This window comes from Myotis myotis, unplaced genomic scaffold, assembly GCF_014108235.1.
Source record: "Myotis myotis isolate mMyoMyo1 unplaced genomic scaffold, mMyoMyo1.p scaffold_m19_p_6, whole genome shotgun sequence".
NCBI classification, from domain to species: domain Eukaryota; kingdom Metazoa; phylum Chordata; class Mammalia; order Chiroptera; family Vespertilionidae; genus Myotis; species Myotis myotis.
Window position 1 is genome coordinate 955,709 of NW_023416368.1, and position 20,814 is coordinate 976,522.

The 20,814-nt window shown below is 59.5% G+C and overlaps 1 protein-coding gene across 8 annotated transcripts in view; it reads right to left on the reverse strand.

The window, feature by feature from the left end:
- MAD1L1 (mitotic arrest deficient 1 like 1) overlaps positions 1 to 20,814 on the reverse strand; it is a 145,283-nt gene that overhangs the window by 103,361 nt on the left and 21,108 nt on the right. For 7 of the 8 annotated variants that reach the window (XM_036311948.1, XM_036311952.1, XM_036311946.1 and 4 more), the window contains one exon: positions 3,658 to 3,744. The exons of the other annotated variant lie outside the window; for it this stretch is intronic. In XM_036311948.1, the coding sequence (XP_036167841.1) occupies positions 3,658 to 3,744 (87 nt within the window). The remainder of the gene's footprint in view (positions 1 to 3,657; positions 3,745 to 20,814) is intronic. 8 annotated transcript variants of the gene reach the window in all.

Consider the following 20,814-nt stretch of genomic DNA (forward strand, 5'->3'; position numbering starts at 1 on the left):
AATCACGACCGGCCTGCCGCTCTTCACTCGCCCTCGGGAAGCGGCCGAGAAACCAGCCCCCCTGGCCATGCCAGGAACACGCCAGCCACGGGCACCGCCTCCTCGGAGACAGTCCCCCAAATGCCACCCGGAGCCCAGCACCGAGGGAGGCAGCACAGAGGAGCGGCCAGGCCGAGGCTCTCGGGGTTCGTCACCCTCCGACAAGCTGAGGCCCAGGGCTCCTCTGAGACCCCACAGCCGAGGGGGCAAACGCAGCGACCGGCACAGCCCAGAGCTGCCGGGGCCTCTGGGCTGCCGGTGGCCCGTGGGGACTGCTGCACAGGGCCGTCAGGCTGGGAGAGCCGGCCAGGCCGGCCAGGCAGACCGGCACCCAGAGAGCAGCCCGTGGACAAAGGCCAGCGTTCCCCCAGGCTCACTGCTTCCACCTCCCCGGGGAGGCAGCCTGAGGCATCCACGGGAGCAGAGGACAGGGGCACGGCCGCCCAAGCACTCTTCAGGGGTGTGGGCTCCACCCTCAAACCAGCCACCGGAGCTCCGCAGACAGACGGCCAGGGTTCGAGCCCCGTCCCGAGGACGCCCTGGCTGTGTGACCGGGCGGGGCGGAGGTCCTCGGCTGTGCACCGTCCACACCACAGTTCAGGTGGCGCCTGCCTGCGGCCCGGAGCACAGAGCACAGAGCCCGGCACGGGCAGAGGCGCGGCAAACACCCCTGCCCTGGCCTGCCGTCAGCACCCCTGGTCTCCAGTGAGGCACCTGAGCCGGATCCCCGACAGGGCCCTGAGAAGCCCGCTCCACTCACTAGGGAGCACCCCTTCCAGCGGAGCAGAGCAGCCCGCCCCTGCAGGAGCCCGTCCTGTCCAGGACCCTCCGTGGAGCCCGCACCCGTCCTAGCAGAGTCAGCAGGACAGCAGGCTGTGGGCCGAGCCACAAGGAAATGCAGCCTCGCCGTGGCCTGGCCTGCAGTGTCCCCAGCTCCACCGCCAGCAGAGGGGCCTGGCCGACAGGGCACCCCGACAGAGGGCCCAGCACTCTGCTCTCCGCAGGGCGCCCTCCTGCACCCACCCTGGGGCTCAGCACCACAGGGGACACGCTGTCACAGCTGCACATCCACAGGCCCTGCACCAAGCACGCCATCACTGCCACGCTTCCTCCTCACCTGCACGCTCTGACGGCCACTGAGCTGACAGCCGTGTGAGAAGCAGCGCTGCGTCCATGGCACCCGCTGGAGGGAGAAAGCGCCCCGTCCTGCAGTGGGAGGCCCGGGGGGCTCTTTACGCCCAGCCCGTCCGGGAGCACAGGCCACAGCTCAGGGCCCTCACTGCGAAGGCACACACAGCAAGAGGGTGGAGTGTGGGACCGGGTTCCAGTGGCAAGGCCGTAACTCAAGTCATGGACATTCCCTTCCCCACGCCAGGCAGCAGTGGCCCCACGGCTCGGAACACTGTGTCGTCATCTCAGTGTTCCCCACCCCCGTGAGGGGTGTGGCTCCCCCTCAGCCTCTGCAGTCAGGACGCGGGCCTTCCCTGCCACCTCACAGATGCTGGGATCAGCCCAGCCTGAGCTGCTGTCCCCATACAGGGCTGGGCAGTCGGCTCGCCCTGTAGGAGCTGGAATGCCACGGCAACAGAGAGAGGCTCAGACCTCACCCAGGCAGGCCTCACCACGGCCACGGCCATGGCCACGGCCACAGCAGTGAGTGCAGCGAAGGAGGCGGATGCAGGGAAGCAACGCTGAGGGACAAAACCCAGAGGACGCTCTGGGCTGGGCTTCGGGGGGCTGGGAGTGCTGGCCTGTGAGGAGGGCCCTGCAGCTCTGCCCGCCTGGCCCTGTGGTCACTCCTCTTCCCGTCACCCTGCCTCTCTGCGGAGATGCACCAGCCGCCAGCCTGACAAGAGCCCGGGCCTCCTCACAGACGCCCCAGCAGAGCAGCTGCCCAACCCCGGCCGGAGCAAGCGACGCTGCCCACGGCCTCCTCCCCGTCCTCCCGAGTCGGGCTCGCACAGTCATCAATGACGAGTGCCTGAGGCCGGAACTGCCCGCCAGCCCGCTGTGAGACCTACGGGCATCGCTGACTTCACTGGGCCGTTCCCTCGCCCAGAAGGCGGGCCGACGACAGGAGACGATGCCCGCGAGCCCCAGGCACGAAGCCTGGGCTCGGGAAGTGCTCCAGAGTCCCCGTCAGGCACGTGCCGCAGTCTGTCACTCTCCCTGCCGGCACGGAGTCGCCCGGGTGCTGTGCATGTGCATCCGGCTGCGCCGGGCCGGCCGGCTTCACGCCTCACCTCCCAAGACCTGGCAGGCAGGCTCCCTTCCTCAGGTCCCCCACACCCCTGCTCCCCGGGGGGCTGCTCCGGCTCTGAGAGGGAGCTCCTGACCGGGGAAGGGGGGCGCAGTCACACAGACGGGCCGCCTGCCCTCGGAGGGCTGCTTCCTGAGCAGAGTCCATTCCCAACACTCTCAGCAGCCGGTGGGACGGGTGAGCCCACGTTCCTGGCTAACCGGCCCCTAGGCCTGCATGTGAGGGACAGAGCCTCGTGCTGGCTGTACTGGCCGGGGCGGCCCCTCGGAACACGCCCTCGAGGACAAAGGGGACAGCTAGCTGCATCTGGTCTCTGCCCCACCCTGGCAGAGCTCCTACAACCCTGGGGACTCCAGGGAACAGCACCCTTTGCCTCATAGCCGCCCCTTTCAGCCAAATGTGAGGCTGTGCAACCAGGGGCTGGGGGTCCCCAGGCAGCTCCGGGTGCTGAGGGGCTGGCACTCCCAGCTCTGCCCCCACCTGCAGGGGGAGAGAGGAGCTGGAGGCCGTCGATCACCAACAGCCAGTGACGTAATCAAGCAGCGGAACCTCACAGAACCGGCGAACAGCACAGGTGCTGGAGGGCGGTGCTCCGAGCAGGCGGGCACCCGCCCCACCCCACCCCTGCCCAGCGCCTCCCGCCGAGCTCTGGCTGCAGCCTTCAGCCTTCCCAGTAAACCAGCTACCATAAGCCAGCACTTCCTGAGTTGTCCGAGTCGCTTAGCGAATCACTGAATGGGGGGATGAGGGAACCCCTGACTCTGTAGGCAGACAGACTGCGGGCCACCTGGGGACCCGATGCCCATGACTGGAGTCGAAGGGAGCAGCCCCTGTGCCTGCGGGGTCTCGCTGACTCGGGAGTGAGTGTGAGAACCGAAGGGAACGGCCGGTGTCAGAGGCGGGAGGATGGTGCTGGGAACACGGCGCGGGGGTGACAGGAGGAAAGCGCCACCCCGGGCCTGGGGCAACCACGCAGCTGCTGCCTCCGAATTTCCTGTCGGGAAGGAGACAAACCTCCCTCTGGGCTGCTCTGTGGTCTCCGTGGACCTTCCCTGAGTGCTCAGGCCGCGCACACAGATGCATGACCCCAGGGCCCAGCTCTGCACCAAGGGGTCGCTCAGAGCCCACACTCCTGATCCCACAGCCTTGCGCAGACCCCGCGCCCAGGGCAGCCTGCCGGGCACGGCGAAGGGTGACAGCGCCGCCCACCTCCGCCGCGTCGGGCAGACACGAGGCACTGTGCCCCCAGCTCCCGCGCACTCAGGCCACAGCCAACTGGACAGTGGAGTGTGCACAGCTGTCCCTGCAGGCCAGGGCCCTCGCTCACCGACCCCACCCCCGCCGGCGCCCAGGCCTACCTGCTGGCGATGGAGCCATTCCTGTCTTTCAGGGCCAGCTCCCGCTGCTGCAGCTCCACGATGAACCGGGAGAGGTCTTCCGGGGACCTGCGGGTCAGAACACACTCAGCACCGGACGACTCGGACCCGGGATGCGTTCCATCCTGGGCGCACCCCCCGCCCTGCCTCTAACCATGGCCGCCACTGCCCGCATCACCTCAGGTGAGCGACTTCACACGCATGGCTTCCCTTCGCCTGTGAAAACGGCGGCTGAGCAGAGGGCATGCCACACGGTCTGAAGCGCAGAAGCAGCGCCAGCCCCGGCCGGAGGAGGCACTCACTGCCCCCCCCTCAGAGCCCCCGCCCCCCCTCAGAGCCCCCCGCCCCTCCTCAGAGCCCCCCGCCCCTCCTCAGTTACCGCAGTTGTGCCCACAGAGCCCTGTTGTTTACTGTTTACAAACATGGAAACAGACTCAAATGTTTCCAAATCCACTCAGCTTGAGCACCGAACCTCAACCTGAAGCCCATCTTCTAACAGTAAAACATTTAAAAAAGAGAAAAAGAAAACAAATCCACAAGTGCGGCCGTCCGGTCCTGCCGCAGCCCTGCCCAGCGTCCGCACACGTGGAGCCCCTGAAGGCTGCGCACCAGCCGCCCGCTCTACTCCGCGGGTGTGTGCGCCCAGGGCCTGCGCCTTCCTCCACCGACGCTCCCTCCCGCGGCCTCTCCCACACTGTTCACGTCTCCACAGGGAACAGGATCCTGGGGGGGTGAGCGCTGTCATCCGTCACTGAGGGTGGAGGGCCCAGGCCACAGGGCCGCCTGCCCGCTCTCCCGCAGGCCCGCTGCTCTGCCGCGGTGCCGAGCGGGCAGGGAGCACGCCGGGGTGAGGGCATGCCCCTGCGACCCTCGCCCCTTCGGAGGTTCCCCTAGCAGCCCAGGGCGCTGCCCGGCAGCCCGCGGCCTCTGCTGGCAGGAATCCTGGTAGGTGGGCGGGGGTCAGGAGCCGGGTGCACGGGGCGGAGCGCTCAATTTACTGCCCGAGGGTTTCCCCCGAGTCTCGAACACGGAGAGTCCTGGCCAAGAGCAGGTCAGGGGGACGCACCTCTGAGGCCGCAGTGAGGCCGGCGGCCGTGAGCCTCACCGCCCGCCCCCTCAGCTCACAAGCCAGGCGGGCTCCTTGGCTACCTCCCACCTGAGGGACTTGCGGGCTGTTTCATGTCCTGTGCCGACGGGGGCCTTTCCCGCGTCCCCTAGACCATGGGAGCTACAGCCCCCCATCCTACAGCGGGTCCGCTGCCTGGAAGCTGCTCTGTGATGTGCTGTTCCCCAGGCCAGCACCCCTGCCCGCTCCTGGGCCTGGCGATGGATGGGCGCCCCGGCGGAGGCCCTCAGCATCTGCGGGCGGGTCTGCTACGACCCTCCCAGCTCAGCCTGGGCCCCCCTCCGCGGTGGACGCGCCCCTCACATCCTGGGAGCTGGCCGCTGTGTCCACGCGCACCCCGCCCTCTGCTCACTGCTCCAGTCCCGAGCTCCCGGCTGAAGCTGTGCTTGGAGCTGTTAGCCAGATGCCCTTTTGGATGTTGAAAGCATTCGAAAGATCAGCTTTTCCAAAGAGTGAGGGAGCAGGGAGAGGAAATTATGGCATTTGTTTGAAAGGCTCTGCGAGCTTTATTTAGCTTGCACGGTTCAAAGAGCGCCTCTTGTTAATCAGGAGAAGACTCTGGCCTCCCTGGGGTGGGCACCGGGCTTAATTGGAACCCAGGCTGTTTGAAGTCCCTTTAATCCTGCCGGAGCGGGAGGGAGAACGTGAAGGCAGCCGCTGTAGATCTGAAGTTTCTTCGTTCTATTTGCATGTGTCTGGGGAGCCATGTAATTCGTTTCCCTGAAAGAGTGAGGCCGGTGGCGGCTGCTGGACCACAGTGAGGCCTGGGCTTCATTAGGCGGGAGCGGGAGACGGACCCTGCTCGGCGGCATTGGGACCCTGCACGGCGCGGTGGGCCCGCGGCAGATGGCGGCCAGGACCTGGTTTGCTGGTGCCGATGTCCGCAGGCAGAATCTACCCGCAGGAGAGCTGTGGTTGCCGAAACCGGTTTGGCTCAGTGGGTAGAGCGTCGGCCTGCGGACTGAAAGGTCCTGGGTTCAATTCCGGTCAAGGGCATGTACCTGGGTTGCGGGCACATCCCCAGCAGATGTGCAGGAGGCAGCTGATCGATGTTTCTCTCTCCCTTCCTCTCAGTGAAATGTATTTTTTTTAAAAAGGGAGAGCTGTGGTTGTGCGGCCTCGTGACCCTAGCGGTCCTGACAGGCGCAGTGTGGGCTCCAGGACTCCTCTCCCACGAGGACTGCACAGGTCTCCAGCTACAGGCCTCACTGGCCGGAGATGTCACTGGTCACTGTCGCAGGCTCATCTTTCTCATGGACCTGTGGGCAGGCTGCAGCCAGAGAGCCGGGCCCCGCTGCTGGGCCCAGCCTGACCACAGAGGGGTGCGCAGCAGCCGCCAGCCCCACAGGGCCCCTGGTCCCTCCCCTCCTTCCCCTTCTCTCCCCCTCCCTCCAGTACCACCTCACCCTCTCGGCCCTGCAGAGACTGAGATGCCTGCCGATGCCTGGGATGTAGGCGGCTCTTCTTCTTAAAGAGATGAAATGTATTATACACAGATGTCTTTAGAGAATACACACAGCCCGTCCCCTAGTCCTGTCCTGAGGAGAAGGACAGATCCTCTGAACACTGGGGCCTTCCCCAGCTCCAGCCCACGGCTCCCGACCTCAAAGCCAAGCGCCACACCCTGTTCATCGCTGCACTTTGCTAGTGGTGAGGCCCCTCGCGCAGACCCGCTCCCAGGAGCTGCTGTGTCCATCCGAAACGGGTCTGTTTCTGCCAGTTTCGCACGTTACTGTAATTAAAGAGTCTAATTAAATATTATAGAGGCTGATGAAAAATAAACGTGGGAAGAAAGCCGTGTTTCTATGAGAACAAAGTTGAAGGCTTTGGAAGTCTCAAAGGAAAATCGCCCCCAAGTTTCTGATGAAGCAAGTGACTGTAAAAGTTTCAGAGGGAAAGCTGTAACATTTAGGAGGACTTAGGTGTCCATTTTAAAGAAACAGAGCTAAAATCATGGGTATGTTTTATGGCTTATGTAGAAAATATAAGATGAAACTCAAGTTAGTGGACTCATAGAAGTTTGCAGCTTGGGAATGATTGTGTATTTGTAATATTTTAAGTTAAAATGTTTGATACATAAACATCTTATTTTCCACTTTATCAAACTTTTAGGATCAATAACATTCTTGATTGTTTTACCTAGGAAGCATTTTACTAGTGTATTTTTGCTCCATTTGTAATGCAAATTATTCACATTGTAATACATAGCTAACCATTTAGGAGTGATGTATGATTGTGTTATTGTAAATGGCTCTAGTTATATATTCAGGCATTAACTCATCATGGAGTAATTGTTTTCTTTTTAGAAACTTTTTGTATAGTATTTCATTCTGCACTATAAGTTTATAATGCTAAGCTTTAAAAAAAATCACTTTCTGAATAGGTGTAATATTTCCTTGGTACAAATGTTAACGCTGTTATAAAAGGTGCAGCAGCAAATCTGCCCTCCCAGCAGGAAGCCGGTGTTGTCTGGTGCAGCCTGGACATTTGTGCCCACATGTAAGCCCGCAGTCATGCTCACTCATTTCCATTTCCTTTAGAAATGGTGGCACAGCACACTCACTTATGTTTCTCTTTTATTTAGCAATGCATTTTGCACACCTTTCCATATAAACATATGAAAAGATTCTTTGGCCTGGCTGGTGTGGCTCAGTGGGTGAGCATTCACCTATGAACCTGGAGGTCATGGTTCAATTCCCGGTCAGGGCACATGCCTGGGTTGGGGGCTCGATTCCCAGTGGGGGGCGTGCAGGAGGCAGCCAATAGATGATTCTCTCTCATCACTGATGTTTCCATCTCTCTCTCCCTCTCCCTCTCTGATATCAATAAAAATATATTTAAAAAATAAAAAGATTTTTTGTGCTTTCCCCTTCATTTAATTTAATTTTTAAATTACCTTTATTGTTGAAAGTAGGACAGATGTCCCCTTTGTTTGTGGGTTTTGTTTTCCCCATTGACTCCCTCCACCCCGCACCTGCCCCTCCCAGGCCTCACCACTCTCCTGTCTGTGCCCATGGGTTACGCATTCATGCATATAAGTTAGTCACTCCCTCCCACCCTCCCCCACACCCCCGCCTACCCTCTGAAATTCCTCAGTCCAGAGACATATTTTAAACAGATCCCACTGCATGCCTAGAGTGTCATTTAACCAGTACCACGAACCTAGAGACCCAGGGGTCTGAGCTCAAACTTCGGTGGAATCGAGCTGGATACTGTTTTGTTCGTTCAATTAACATTCATTGAGAGCCTACTTCCGTGCCAGGCTCGATTCTAGATCCACGGCCAGTGAAAACACGACAAGATACACAGCACCTGCTGCTATGGCGCCTGCGCTGCAGTGAAGGAGGGCCACAGGTAAGGAAAGGTAAAATGCAGAGCCTCCGGACGGGTCCCCCGTGAAGGAAAACTGTGCGGGGCAGAGTGCCAGGGTCGGGGGGGTTGGGGTGCTGTCTGAAGTGGGGTGCTGGGCGGGCCGGGTGACAGAGCCTGGAAGAGCTGGCGAGGGAGCAGCCGCGCAGAGGCTTGGGGAGGAGCCCTCGGGAGGCGGGCAGTGGAGGCCCTGCGCGGGGAGTCCAGCGGGGAGAGGCCGTGGCGGCCACTGGGGGCCTGGGCTCTGGTGGCCCCTTGGCGTTTGCTTGGTGTTGTGCGAGGAATGCACTTGGAGGCCTGGCAGGAGCATGTGCTCCGAGTGACGCGGTAAAGTGGTCACTGTGGTGCCAAGGGGACGGGTCACGAGAAGACGCCGATGCCCGGCCCCAGGGGGAAGGGAGCGTTTCAGCAGGATCGCACATTAGCCCTTTTCTCTTCATCGGAGCGGCCACTCCCTTCATTATTAAACTGCTACGTTTCAAGCTGTCTGCTTCGGAGGAAAGTGGAGAGTGGGTAGCAGTCTGGCTCTCCCCTGATGCTGCTCCCAGCTTCGGGCTGATTGGTAGCTCAGGGCAAGTCTCTCATTTCTAAATCGGTATCACAGGCTCCTGACTGCTCTCCAGATTCCCGGAAGGTTCTACGTGGAGGGAAAGCAGCCACCTCGGCCAGAGACGCCCTGTCTGTCTGTCTGCAGATGCCGCTCCGCAAGCCCTCCCCTGTTTCAGGTCTGCCCGGACGGTCCCATCACGCTCCCATGTGTTGGCTGGTACCCGCCAGGGAGCGGGAGTGGTGCAGATGGGACCTGCAAGATGTGTGTTTGTGTGTTTCTTTCTTTGCTTGTTTGTTAATCCTCACCTGGTGATATTTTTCTATTAATTTTCTGAGAGTGTGGAAGAGAGGAGGGGAGGGAGGGAGGGAGGGAGAGAGAGGGAGGGAGGGAGAGAGAGAGAGAGAGAGAGAGAGAGAGAGAGAGAGAGAGAGGGAGAGAGAGAGAGAGATGTGAGAGAGACACTTCGACTGGCTGCCTCCTGCATAAGCTCCGACCCGGGCTGGGATCAAACCTGCAACCCAGGTGCATGCCCTTGACCAGGAACTGAGCCCCCCACCCTCCAGCGCACGGGCCAACACTCTAACCACCGATCACGCTGGCTGGGGCTCTTTCTTGTTTAAATAAACTCTGCCCACAGGCTTAGTAACAGTTTACATGCCCCTGACTAACACAGAAGAACACGAAACAACTTAAGTCTCTGTAAAATGTTTCAGAAAAAAACATGACTTGGCTTGAAAGGATTTACTTATTTTTGCTTCGTTATTTTTCCACTGGTATTTTTAACTCCCCGATGTTGGAAAACTTTATGGAGCTCTGGAAAGAATGGGAACTGGCGCCCGGCCGTGTGGCTCAGTGGCTGAGTGTTGTCCTATGAACCAGGAGGTCATGGTTCAATTTCCGGTCAGGGCACATGCCCAGATTGCAGGTTCTATTCCCTGTAGGGGCGCGTGCAGGAGGTAGCCGATTAATGTTTGTCTCTTTGTGTGTCTCTCTCTTTAAATCAGTAAAAACATATCCTGGGTGAGGATTCAAAGGGAAAAGGGCATCAGAGAGCCTGTGGCTATGGTTAACTCACATGTGAAAAGTCAGGAGGTTTCTAAGACTAACTCAACTGAGGAGGAAATCTGGTTGTTTCTATGGGGTCCAAACAAAGACACAAAGGCAGCCAGGCTGGTGTGGCTCGGTGGCTGAGTGTCGACCTATGAACCAGGAGGTCACGGTTCAATTCCTGGTCAGGGCACAGGCCCAGATTGTGGGCTCCATCCCCAGTGGGGGGCATGCAGAAGGCAGCTGATCAATGATTCTCATCATTGATGTTTCTCTCTCTCTCTCCCTCTACCTTCCTCTCTGACATCAATCAATCTATATATATAAAAGGCTAATATGCTAAGTGTCCAACCATCCGACTGGTTACTATGACACGCACTGACCACTAGGGGGCAGACACTCAACACACAAGCTGCCGTGATGTGTACCGGCCATGTACAAAGAAACTGCACCGCAGACCTGGCGTCCACAAAGCAACACTCGGCTTCCCCCAAGTGGGACACAGGGCCCGCCCCCACCCAGAGCGACAGCCTACCAAATCGCAGCCGACGCTGCCGAGACCCCATGGTTCAAAATGCAGCCCCCAACCCAGCCCAGCCTGGAAACAGTGGCTGTGGGCACCAGGCAATGACGTCACATAGCAACACTCCGCTTCCTCTCCCTAGCAACTAGCCTCCTTGCAGTTTCTTCAGCCCAGGAACACGACTTGGGAGAGGAGATTTAGAAAGTTTAGAAACTTGACCCTACTGAAAAGAAGTAAGAAATGGTGGACCTTGACAATGACTTCAGGTTTTCTCACTGCACAGAATATAGTCAGACATGGCTGCATTAAATATTTCACCCTTTGTTCTCCCTGCATGATCTACAATAATAATCTGCTTTGCGTTGATATTTCCTGCTGTGTTGCTGACAATTACCTGAAGGAGAAGTTGGGGTGCTTCACTGGGCTGGAAAAAGTTTAGCTGCATCAGAAAGCAGGTCTAATGAAGCAAGCTTGTTCTATAAGAGGCTAAGTTGACTTGCACATGCGCCACACACACAGAGCTCGCGCTGGCGCCGATCGCACGTGTGTGTTTCGATCTGTCATTGTCAATGGTGAATTTGGCTGACACTTCTGTTATAGAGAAAGGGCGAATAGCGATATTAAAGTATTTCTTCTAATTAATTTCCTTTCAATGTGCATGAATCCGTGCCCCGGGCCACTAGTATATATATAAAAGAGTGAGTTTGTTTCTACTTTTAACGATACCAATGTGATCCAGAATTAGGATGAAGGTAGCTTATTAATTATAAATCCATCTTTGGGACTGAAAGGGGAGGCCCCAGAGGCTACAATCATGATCCCCTCCCCCATCCTCCTCCTCAAAGGTAAGCACTTGCACTACAGGGAGACAGGCGGGAAGCTGCGTGCCCTCGAAAGGCCGTCGCCCGCCCGTGTGAGCTCGCCAGTGTGAGCTGGCCGAGGGCACAGGCGGAGGGAGTGAGGCTGAGCTCAGACTCCTTGGGAGCGGACCCTCCGAGGAGCACGATCTGCCTACATAGGGAAAGAAGGCCGCGTCCCTCCCACCTGTCACGCCCCAAGGAAACGACAGGACAGGATGCCATTAATACATTTACTTCAACTTCCTTTTCAATGGTGCTGAAAAGTATATGCAAATCCCGCAGTAATTAGGTTTAAAAATTCCATTTCATGGAATAATCAGACTTCAAAAAACTCAATTTTAGTTTTAATCAGATTTTAACAAGGATATTAAGTCCATTTCGTTTAGAAAGGGGAAAACTGTGAATTTAACACACAATGTATTCAAGCTTAGCCCTGGGAGATAATTAAATAAAGCTAATTGGCAAGGGTTGTCAGGAAATGGAAGCGCTCCACACCACGACGGGATCTGACAGAGACGAGCACGGCCCCACTGCCCAACCCGACACAGGCTCCGCTCCTGGCGAGGAGGGAGGGACACGGGACCGAGTCAGGCAGCCCGGGCGGCCAGGAGGAGGGCGCTGGGAAGCTCAGGGCTCATACCCTCAGGAGCGGCTGCAGACCAGCAGGAAGGGAACAAGGCTGACCACGATGGCTCGTCTCCGCTCCTCCACAGCAGCTGGCAGCTCCCACCCCAGCTCCCTCAGTGGCCCAGCCATCGAGGGGGTGAGACACGCGCCCCAGCCCAGCTCTGGTGGCCGCCCCTCACAGAAAGAGGTCCTCCCTCCCAGAAGGAGCCCCAGCCCTGCTCTGGCCCCAGCCCGCCCCTCAGCACCTGTGCCACGGCCACGCTCTGTCAGTGTCGGGCCGGCCCACGCCTCTCTCGTTCTCTGTGGTGCCTTCCACTCGGGTCTGCCACGCAGTGGCCGCTCAACAAGTGCCTGTGCAGCGGAACAGATGTGACTGCAGCAGCTGTTTCTGGGAACAGCCACCAGAACGGAGGCAAGACAGAAAGGAGCATCTCTCGGCCCTGGAAGCCCATCGGCAAGGGCCTCCTCCTCTGCCTTCTTCACTCAAGAGCAGGTGCGGAACTGGGGCTCGGACACCCAGTCAAGCACTGGGTTCCATTCCACTCACCACCCTCTAGCGAGGTGGCACCCGCGCACAGATTCTCCCAGACCAGCAATGAGGGAGGAAAGCTTCGGCCAGGACCGTGTTTGCAGAAAGCCGCCAGGCAAGGAGGAGGCGAGGCTCCAGTTGGCCAGCCCTAGACCCGAAAGCAGCGGTCACACCCCTTTTAGATACCAAGTGTGACAGGGACACGGCCGCACCCCTCACACTGTCTGTGGCACCTTCCCAACAGGGCCACCGAGGGTCCTGCTTGCCCTGGGCACGCCCCCGTGCCAGCAGGGAGTGCCCACCCGGCCAAAAGGGAGGCCGCCCTCATCTGTGCTACAGGCAGAGCTGAGGACTTGCACCACAAGGCCCTAACTTCTACTCCCTGACTCTTTCTGAAAGAAGCTTGCCAGCCTTTACCCTATATCCATCCCATCACTGGTGCTCACTGTTAAGTTAAAAACAAATCTAGCCGACCAAATGGCTAAAACAAGAGGAAGGACAATGTCTGTTACCAAAAGTCTCTGAAGCCTAAGACTCGAGGTTTGATAACTTGGTAGCGACCCCTGCTGGGACATGTAGGGCACTGCAGCTAAGCTCTAGTAAACAACGAAAACGCCCACAGCAAAACACCAGCGACAGCTACCAGTGACTCTTCTCAATTTAGTGAAAAATCAAATCTAATTTTCCCACAGAAGTTAGTTTAAAAAATGAACTTCAACTTAAAGGAGCCGCCTCTCAAACCAGCAAGCTACACCTTAGCTCAGGGGTCCTCAAACTTTTTAAACAGGGGCCAGTTCACTGTCCCTCAGACCGTTGGAGGGCCGGACTATAGTTTAAAAAAAACTATGAACAAATTCCTATGCACACGGCACATATCTTATTTTGAAGTAAACAAACAAAACAGGAACAAATACAATATTTGTATTTGCATGGGGCCCGCGGGCCGTAGTTTGAGGACCCCTGCCTTAGCTATTCCAAAAGATGAGCTAGGCTGCATTCTGTAACTACAATCCTAATAAGAGAAAAGATAGGCCCGAGACCTCACTGCAGGGAACCCCAGCAACACAGAAAGCAGGCGCCAGAGCGAGCAAATGGGGAAGAGATTGTCTAAGTGCCTCCACCTGGACTCGCCCGCTGTCGGCTCCAGGCAGGCCGACCTCAGCGCTGAGAGTCACAGGCGGCAGCATCGCCCCCCCCGCTGGGGAGGACCGCCTGGCTCCACGCAACAGGAGAGCAGTTTCACGCAATAAAGAATTAGCTGCCAATCTTCTCTCTTGGCCTCCTCCGCGGACAAGACAGTGTTGGGGTGCCGCCTCAGCAGTGAAGACACCTCCTCTCCCCGATGACTGTGACTCCCACGCTGCCGCCGAGCCTCCCCCTGAAGAGCAGAGCTGAGCTGCAGAAGGTGCCCGGCCCGAGCAAAGGCAGGTCAGCCCGCAGGCTGGCGGCCCTCCTTGCGAGTTCAGCTGGGAGCCGTCAGGCCTTAAAGAGCTGCCGTCAGCGGACGGCTTCCTGCCCGCATATGTGCCTCGTGCTGCTGGGCTCAGTGGACAGGCAGCTCCCTGCCAGCAGCCCGTGAGTGCCAGCAGCACACTGACCCGCTCATGGAGACCAGGCCCCAGCTGCATGGCACCATGTGGCCGGCCAGATGGATGGAGCTCGTGGAGGGCAGAGCCCACCATGTGCCGGGCAGCAGCCCGACAAGGGCACCACAAACGGGCTGGCCGACCTTGGCATCTCTGCTCCCTCCTCTGCCATGTGGAGGGACCTCCCTGGTCACCCACAGAGCCGGGAGGCAGGGCGAGTGAGACACCGGCAGGAATGGGCTGGCGAGTTCTCGAGCAGTCAGCCCTCCGGGGCGACCGCAGCCTGGACGGGGGTGTCCTGTCGGCAGTGAAGGCCTCGTTGGGGCAGGGACTGTCCTAAAACAACCCTGCAGCCTGTCGGCAGCCATGCTGTCCAAAACAGAGAAAGGCTGGCTGTCTACCCACCGCCATCATTCAAATCCAGCAGAAACACAAGGTTTGTCTTCCAGAGAGATGCTCCCAGGAAAGGCTGCGGCAGCATCGGCAGCCCCGAGCCTGGAGAGCGCAGGCTTTTCACTGCGCAGGGCTGTCCCGCGCTGGGAGGTCAGAGGCTGTGCTCTGTGACTCCACAGCCCCAGAGCCAGTCCCGGTCTGGCAGGCGGCCAGTCCTCAGATCAATGCGCAAAGAATAAATACGTGAGTGATGTCTCCCCAAAGCACAGTCCTTCAGGAGACAGCTGGGTCCCGAGGGAGCAGGCACTCGCCTGAGGAGGACAGGGAAGGACAGACTGGAAAGAGCCTGGCCTTGACCAGACACCCTCCCAGTTGCAGGCTTCCAGCAGGGAGAGCCCCACCTCCATCCCCTCTGACCCTCCCTACAACTTGATGGAAGCGCCCAACCCCATGCTCTTGGGCACGGCCCGAGCCTGACGGGGCACCTTCGTGGAGTGGGGAACACTCCCCCACCCCGTGCTACGGCTCAGAAACCCGCCGTGAGTCGGAAAGCATGCAGACCCAGCAGGCGTGGCCTAGCCAAGGCCCTCAGCGAGTTCAGGGAAAACAGAGGCCCACAGATGGGCGTGCCACCTGTCACCTCAGTGAGCAGTCCCTCCTCAGCGTGGCCCAACACCATCAGGACCTGCCCCTGCCACCTCTCCACTCTCACCCGGCCACGCACTCTGGCGCGCACCACTGGGGACCACGGGACCTCCCAGCACACCCACCCCTCCCGCTTGTGTTTGCACAAGCCATGTCCTCTGCCTGCAACGTGCTCCCAGCCTCACGCCAAGAACCAGCTGTTCCGGGGGCCATGCCCAACACACGTGCGTGCAGCTGCACGAGGCCTGAGTGCTCAGAACAGGCCTTGCCAACCTGCAGCTGCATCCTGGGAGGATAGCGAACAGAAAGGCATTGAAGCTGGAGCTGGGCGGCCTGCAGGGGGCGCTCTCCCGCCCCCCACTCGTGGACAATTACCCCAAACAGGAAGATGCTTCCACTCTTCTACTACCCCTTCACTATCCTCGCCCGGCAACCACTCCGCCAATGAAAAGCCACTCACTTCCAACTCCGATTCCTCCCATGGACTCTCCGTTTGCAGATGCCTCTGCACTCGCCTTTCCGCTGGAAGGGAACAGTCCTCCCGCTGTCCCTGGACTTGCACAGTTTAGTGGATTACACCGTAAGCCGCATGTTTCAAATTGCAACTGTTTGTTGTTCCTGAATAAACCCATTTTTCTGGGAAAATAGCTGGCTCTTCATTTGTTTAGTCAACAATCCCTAGCACCCAGCACAGTGCCTGACACACGGTAAAGGCTCGGGAAACGTTCACCTGGAACGAAAGGAACAACCAGGAGGAGGTGCATGAGGCAACGCAAGAAGCCAGGCCGGGTGCCAGGCCCACTGCCCTCTGAGGAGACACCAGCTTCTCCCCCTGCCCCTCCGGCCTCCGCTCAGTAAAACGCAGCCGCACCGCCCGCCGGCTGCCACGGAAGGCGATGACCAGAGGCGATGGCCGCTTAGGAAGGGCTGGCTCCGCGCCCCTCCGGAGGCCAGCATCGGACGGACACTCACCGCTACACCACCTGCCTCAGGAAGTGCTTTCCCCACGAGCCCAGCAGCTCCCACGCTCCCACGCCTCTGGGCATAACTCCCAGGTCACGGAGCGGAGCCTGAGAGCAGAGGGTTTTGTTTTCGCGTCCCGTCCCGTCGGTCGCAGACAAGGGCAGTTTCTAGTCCTGCTCACTTCAGGGGCCCCAGGGGGGCGGCAGGCTGTTCACAGGCTGCCGTGCCCCACAGCCCAGCCCACTCTCACCAGCTTCCGGCAGCGTCTGCTGGGCTCCGAGGCCCTCACGCCTGAGGGAGGACTGTGCTCCCTCCCAGGGAGAGGACCGAGGCCGAGAGGCTGTGCCGGACGACTCTGCACGTCCCTGGAGGCACCATGTGTCCCCAGAAACCCCTGCCGCCCCTCTCAGTGATGTGACGGTCACCTCCTGCTGGCAAAGCTGGCCAGGCTGTCCGCAGGCCTCGCGGACACACACACACACACGCACATGCCAGTGCCTCGAGAATCCTCCTCATTTAGGAGAAGCCCGAGATCTGCGGCAGGAGCTGTGCTCAGTGCTGTCAAGATTTCCAAAGGACGCTGGCTGGTCCCGGGTTTGCTAGAAACAGCAGCCATGCGGGTCTGTCTTCCCTCTCACGTTTCAGAGCCCGGCTTCATGAAGGTCACTGCACAGCCCGGCCCCAGCCAGGTTCAGCGGCCTCCCCCCGAGCAGGGCTCATTGGCTCTCTGTGGCCCACCCTGGCACCTCTCCCTTCAAAGCAGAGGTAAGTGCCCTGGCCAGTTGCTCAGTGGTTAGAGCGTTGGCCCGCAGACTGAAGGGTCCCAGGTTCAATTCCAGGCAAGAGCACGTACCTCAGTTGCAAACTCAATCCCCAGCCCCAGTTGATGCATCTCTCTCACATCAATGTTTCTCTGTCTCTCCCCCTCCCTTTCACTCTCTCTAAAAATCAATGGAAAAATATCCTTGTGTGAGGATTAACAACAACAAGAAAGACACAGGTAAGTGACAGGACAGGCAGGAAGGTTTCTATCCAGACTAAACGCAGGCGGACCCTAAGGAAGTCCATGGCCTCCTCCAGGGAAGCACGGGGCAACCTCCCCGCATGGCCCTGCCACCCGGGCTCTCCGGCTGCCCCGGCCGCTGTCTTGTCCTGGGTGTTCATCCTCTCCTGGCCCCACCCCATGGGCTCGGCAGAAACCTCCCCTCTTCACACTCCACGCTCCCTTCAGATTTCAGCCCGACATGCCCCTGCGGGAAGCCTGCCCTGGCGCGGTCAGAGAACGACAGTCGGACTGGTCTCCTGTCTCTGATGCTGACAACCAGCAAACAACAGAGAAGCCGTGCTGGGACCCGAGGCATCAGCAAGACCAGAAGGCGGGTGGGCTCACGAGGACCCGGAAGGTAAAGCACTCCCCCGCCCCCCCATCTAAAGAAAACCAACCAAGACCAATTAAAAGGGACCGAGATGCTGACAGCTCCCCGTTCCCACGCACCAACAGCTCGGCGCTGATGGCAGGACCTGGGTAACTGAGCCGCCACAGTGATGGGTAATGACAGGGCCCAGGATGGTCAATGAGCGCCTCGCCGGAGGAATGATGCACTCCCCGCGCTGTCCTCCTAATTGGCCTCACATGTCAGGGAAACTCGCTCCCGAGGCTTGTCACCTGGCCAGCCTACAAATGCTTTTGGGAAACGTCCAGGTCAGCACTTGTCGGCTGCAGCTTCCGCTCCAGGTGACGGTCAGCAGTTTGGAGGCGGGGGAGCAGGCAGGCTTCAGAGCCAGCAAAACCCACCTGCCTCCCGCTGCCCCGCCCCGCCCCCACAGCAGCCCCCGAGCCCATCAAGCTGGACTCACACTGACAGGGACCATCACGCCCTCTGTCCTGACGGAAACCAGCCAGACTCGGCACAAAGGGGCAGAGGCCTCCCTGCCACAAACCCGCCGGCTCCTCTATGAGATGAGAGGCTGGGTGGCAGAGGGGCTCCACCCGCATGCCGTGCTCCCTGGTAAGGCCCTCGCCAAAACAGTGCTCAGCCTGCTTCCTAACAGCCCAGCCCGAGCCCTGCCCCTCACTCCAGAGGCCTCCAGAGTCTCTGGGACCTGTGAGCGCACGGCCCAGAGCAGGTGGCACCACCTGAGGGAAATGGGCCATTAGCACCATCTCCATTTCAAAGAAAGGTCTCTCTCTTCTGACTAAAAATTCTATGTCTAAGAATTTGCCCAGCCGGCCCAGCACTGCTTAGTGGAGAACTAACACCCGCTGGAAACCACCGACATAGCCGACAGGGGGCTGAGGGCCGCAGGGCTCACCCACATGCAGCGCGCTGCCGCTCGCCATCCTAACCGTCCGGCCACGGGGGCTGCTGCCGAAACCTTGGCGGAGTCTAAGGGCACACGGGGTGCAGGGCAGCATTACACTGTGAGCCCCGCCAAAGGGGTGCATAACGCTCGCAGGTGCACCCACACTCTAGAAAGATGCACCAGAATTTACCAGGTATTGCCCACAAGGCTGGACGGGGTGAGAGCAGTCTGCCCTGGCTGCCAACCTCTGAGGGCACCTCTCATCCCACTCTCCGTGAAAGGCAGCCCAGGCACCACTAGAGCACATGACAGTGCCAGGGAGCTGTGACACAGGCCCGCTGGTGCGGCGAGATGGGGGACGAAGACCACGACCGCTTTTCCTCTCTCCGCCAGGCGCTTGCTCCGCTGTCTCTACCAACCACAGGAAATGGCTGCCCTCTGCAGCCCACGCCACTTGCTCCAAGTCCCCAAGTCCAGGCGAGCTGGCAGGGGATGGGCTGCCCACGGACCTTTGACAAGCTCAGGGGATGGGCTCCTTCTCAGAGCAAAGGCTTTAAACAGCACCCCAGCCCAGCCGGGTGGCTCAGTGGTTACGTATCGACCTATGGCCAGGGAGCTGGGGCAGCAGCAGTGCTCCCTGCGGGCTGTGTGCTCCCCGGGACGACGGTGCCGAGCACCTCTCCTCTCCTCACTCGCCGTTCGCATCTTTTCTCTCGTAAACGTCCTGTTCCGTCTCTTGCCCACTGTTTACATCTGGCCTTCCTGCTGATGGGAAAGGCGCCTTCAGTCACATCACGCAGACAAGGCTTCCGTCACGCACACCCTGCGAAGTTTCCTCCAGCCCGCGGCTTGCCTTTTCTTGAGGTCTTTTGAGATCAAAGGCTTTACATTTTGGTGAACGCCACCGTCTCCGTTTTCCCATTGGTGGTTCGTGTTGTGGGGTTCTAGGAACTCTGGTTAGCACCCTGAGGTCTGCGCTGGAGGGAGTGCCTCGGCCGCCCCCCTGGCCCAGCACCAAGTGTTGAAAAGAGTCTCCCACTGAATTATCACCTCGCCTTCCACGGACATCAATCCACGCTACCTTCGTGGGTGTCCTGACCTTCCCGTCCTGTCCACCGAGTGCAGGTCTCTCCGCGCCGGGAGTGCGCTGTGGTGAGCAACACAGTCCCGGTGAGTCCTGGATCGGCCACGGAGCGCTCTGTGGCTGCTTTCTCGCCGTGTGGCAGCGTTCCCGCTCCTGGGCATTTCTAGAGAAGCTCCAGAGCAGTCTGTCGATTCCTGGGAGAAGCCTGCTGGGACTCTACCTGGGTGGCACGTGTGGAGCAACTCCAGCAAACTGACCCCGACAGCGCTGGGTGTCCAGTCCCCGAACTCAATGCCTCCCTCCGTTTACTTCATCCCTAGGTCACCTGTCCCTTCTCTCAGCAACCGCTACGCCGTCAGTGCGCAGACCTTACAGGCTGTGTTCACTTCCCCCCCAGGAGTTCATGTTTCTGGTGCTGCTGTGAATGGGATGTTCTTCCCGTGCTGGCTGCCAGGACACAGCTGTTAGATCAACGTGTGTGTCCTGTCCTCGGTCCTGTGACCCGCTAAGCTCCCTTATCCAGCGGCTTTTTACCGATTCTGTGGGATTTCCTGCATAAATACCTCGTCACCTCCCAGCAAAGACAGTCTTCTTTCTTCCTCTGCCAGCGGCTCCCTTCCCGCTGCCTTCCCATGGAGGCTCTGCCAGCGGCTCCCTTCCCGCTGCCTTCCCATGGAGGCTCTGCCAGCGGCTCCCTTCCCGCTGCCTTCCCATGGCGGCTCTGCCAGCGGCTCCCTTCCCACTCCCTTCCCATGCCGGCTCCCTTCCCGCTCCCTTCCCATGGCGGCTCTGCTCGGGCCTGGCTCACACAGAACCACGGATGGCGCCCAGCTCGCCTGGAAGCACCTGCCTCCACTGCGCCTCAGGCTGCAGCTTACAGATGCTGCTTCTGCATCTGCTGAGATGGCCGTGTCTCCCTTTATTCCACGACAATGTGAGTTGCATTAACTTTCCGAGGATAAGCACCTGACTCCGGTGCCCTGTCCCTCATTTCTCCTACCAGCCCTCTCAGTTATTCCTTCTCCCAGTGCCCCCAGCATCCTGCCTAGGTTGGCACAAACATGTCGAAGGGTGCCTCCTGGTGCCCACCTTCATCCAGTGCCTTCAAATCATTCCCCCAACAGACCACACTGCTCAGAGGCACAGCCCAGCCCTTCACAGTCCACACACCGTCCCCCTCCGCAGGCCGCCCCCTTCCACACTGCTGCCAATGAATGCCTCAGGCCCCCTTCACAGTCCTGGGATAGAACACCAGTACCAGACTCGCCTCCCTCCTCCCCCACATCAGTACCCGCCTGACACAGCCTGTGCCCATTCCTCACACCCACGACTCTGAGGCAAAGGTAAGGCCCAACCTGCCTGGGCGCCCGGCCCAGGTGCTGGAGACAGGTGTCGGCATCCCCACGGGGGACCAGCTGCTCTGGCAGGTGCGGGGCTCCCCTCCAGGTCGACAGTGGTTACCCACCAGCCACTGCGCCCACCCCCCCAGCACCTCTGGGCTCCTTGGGATGTAAGAAAGCCCAAACTGGGAGG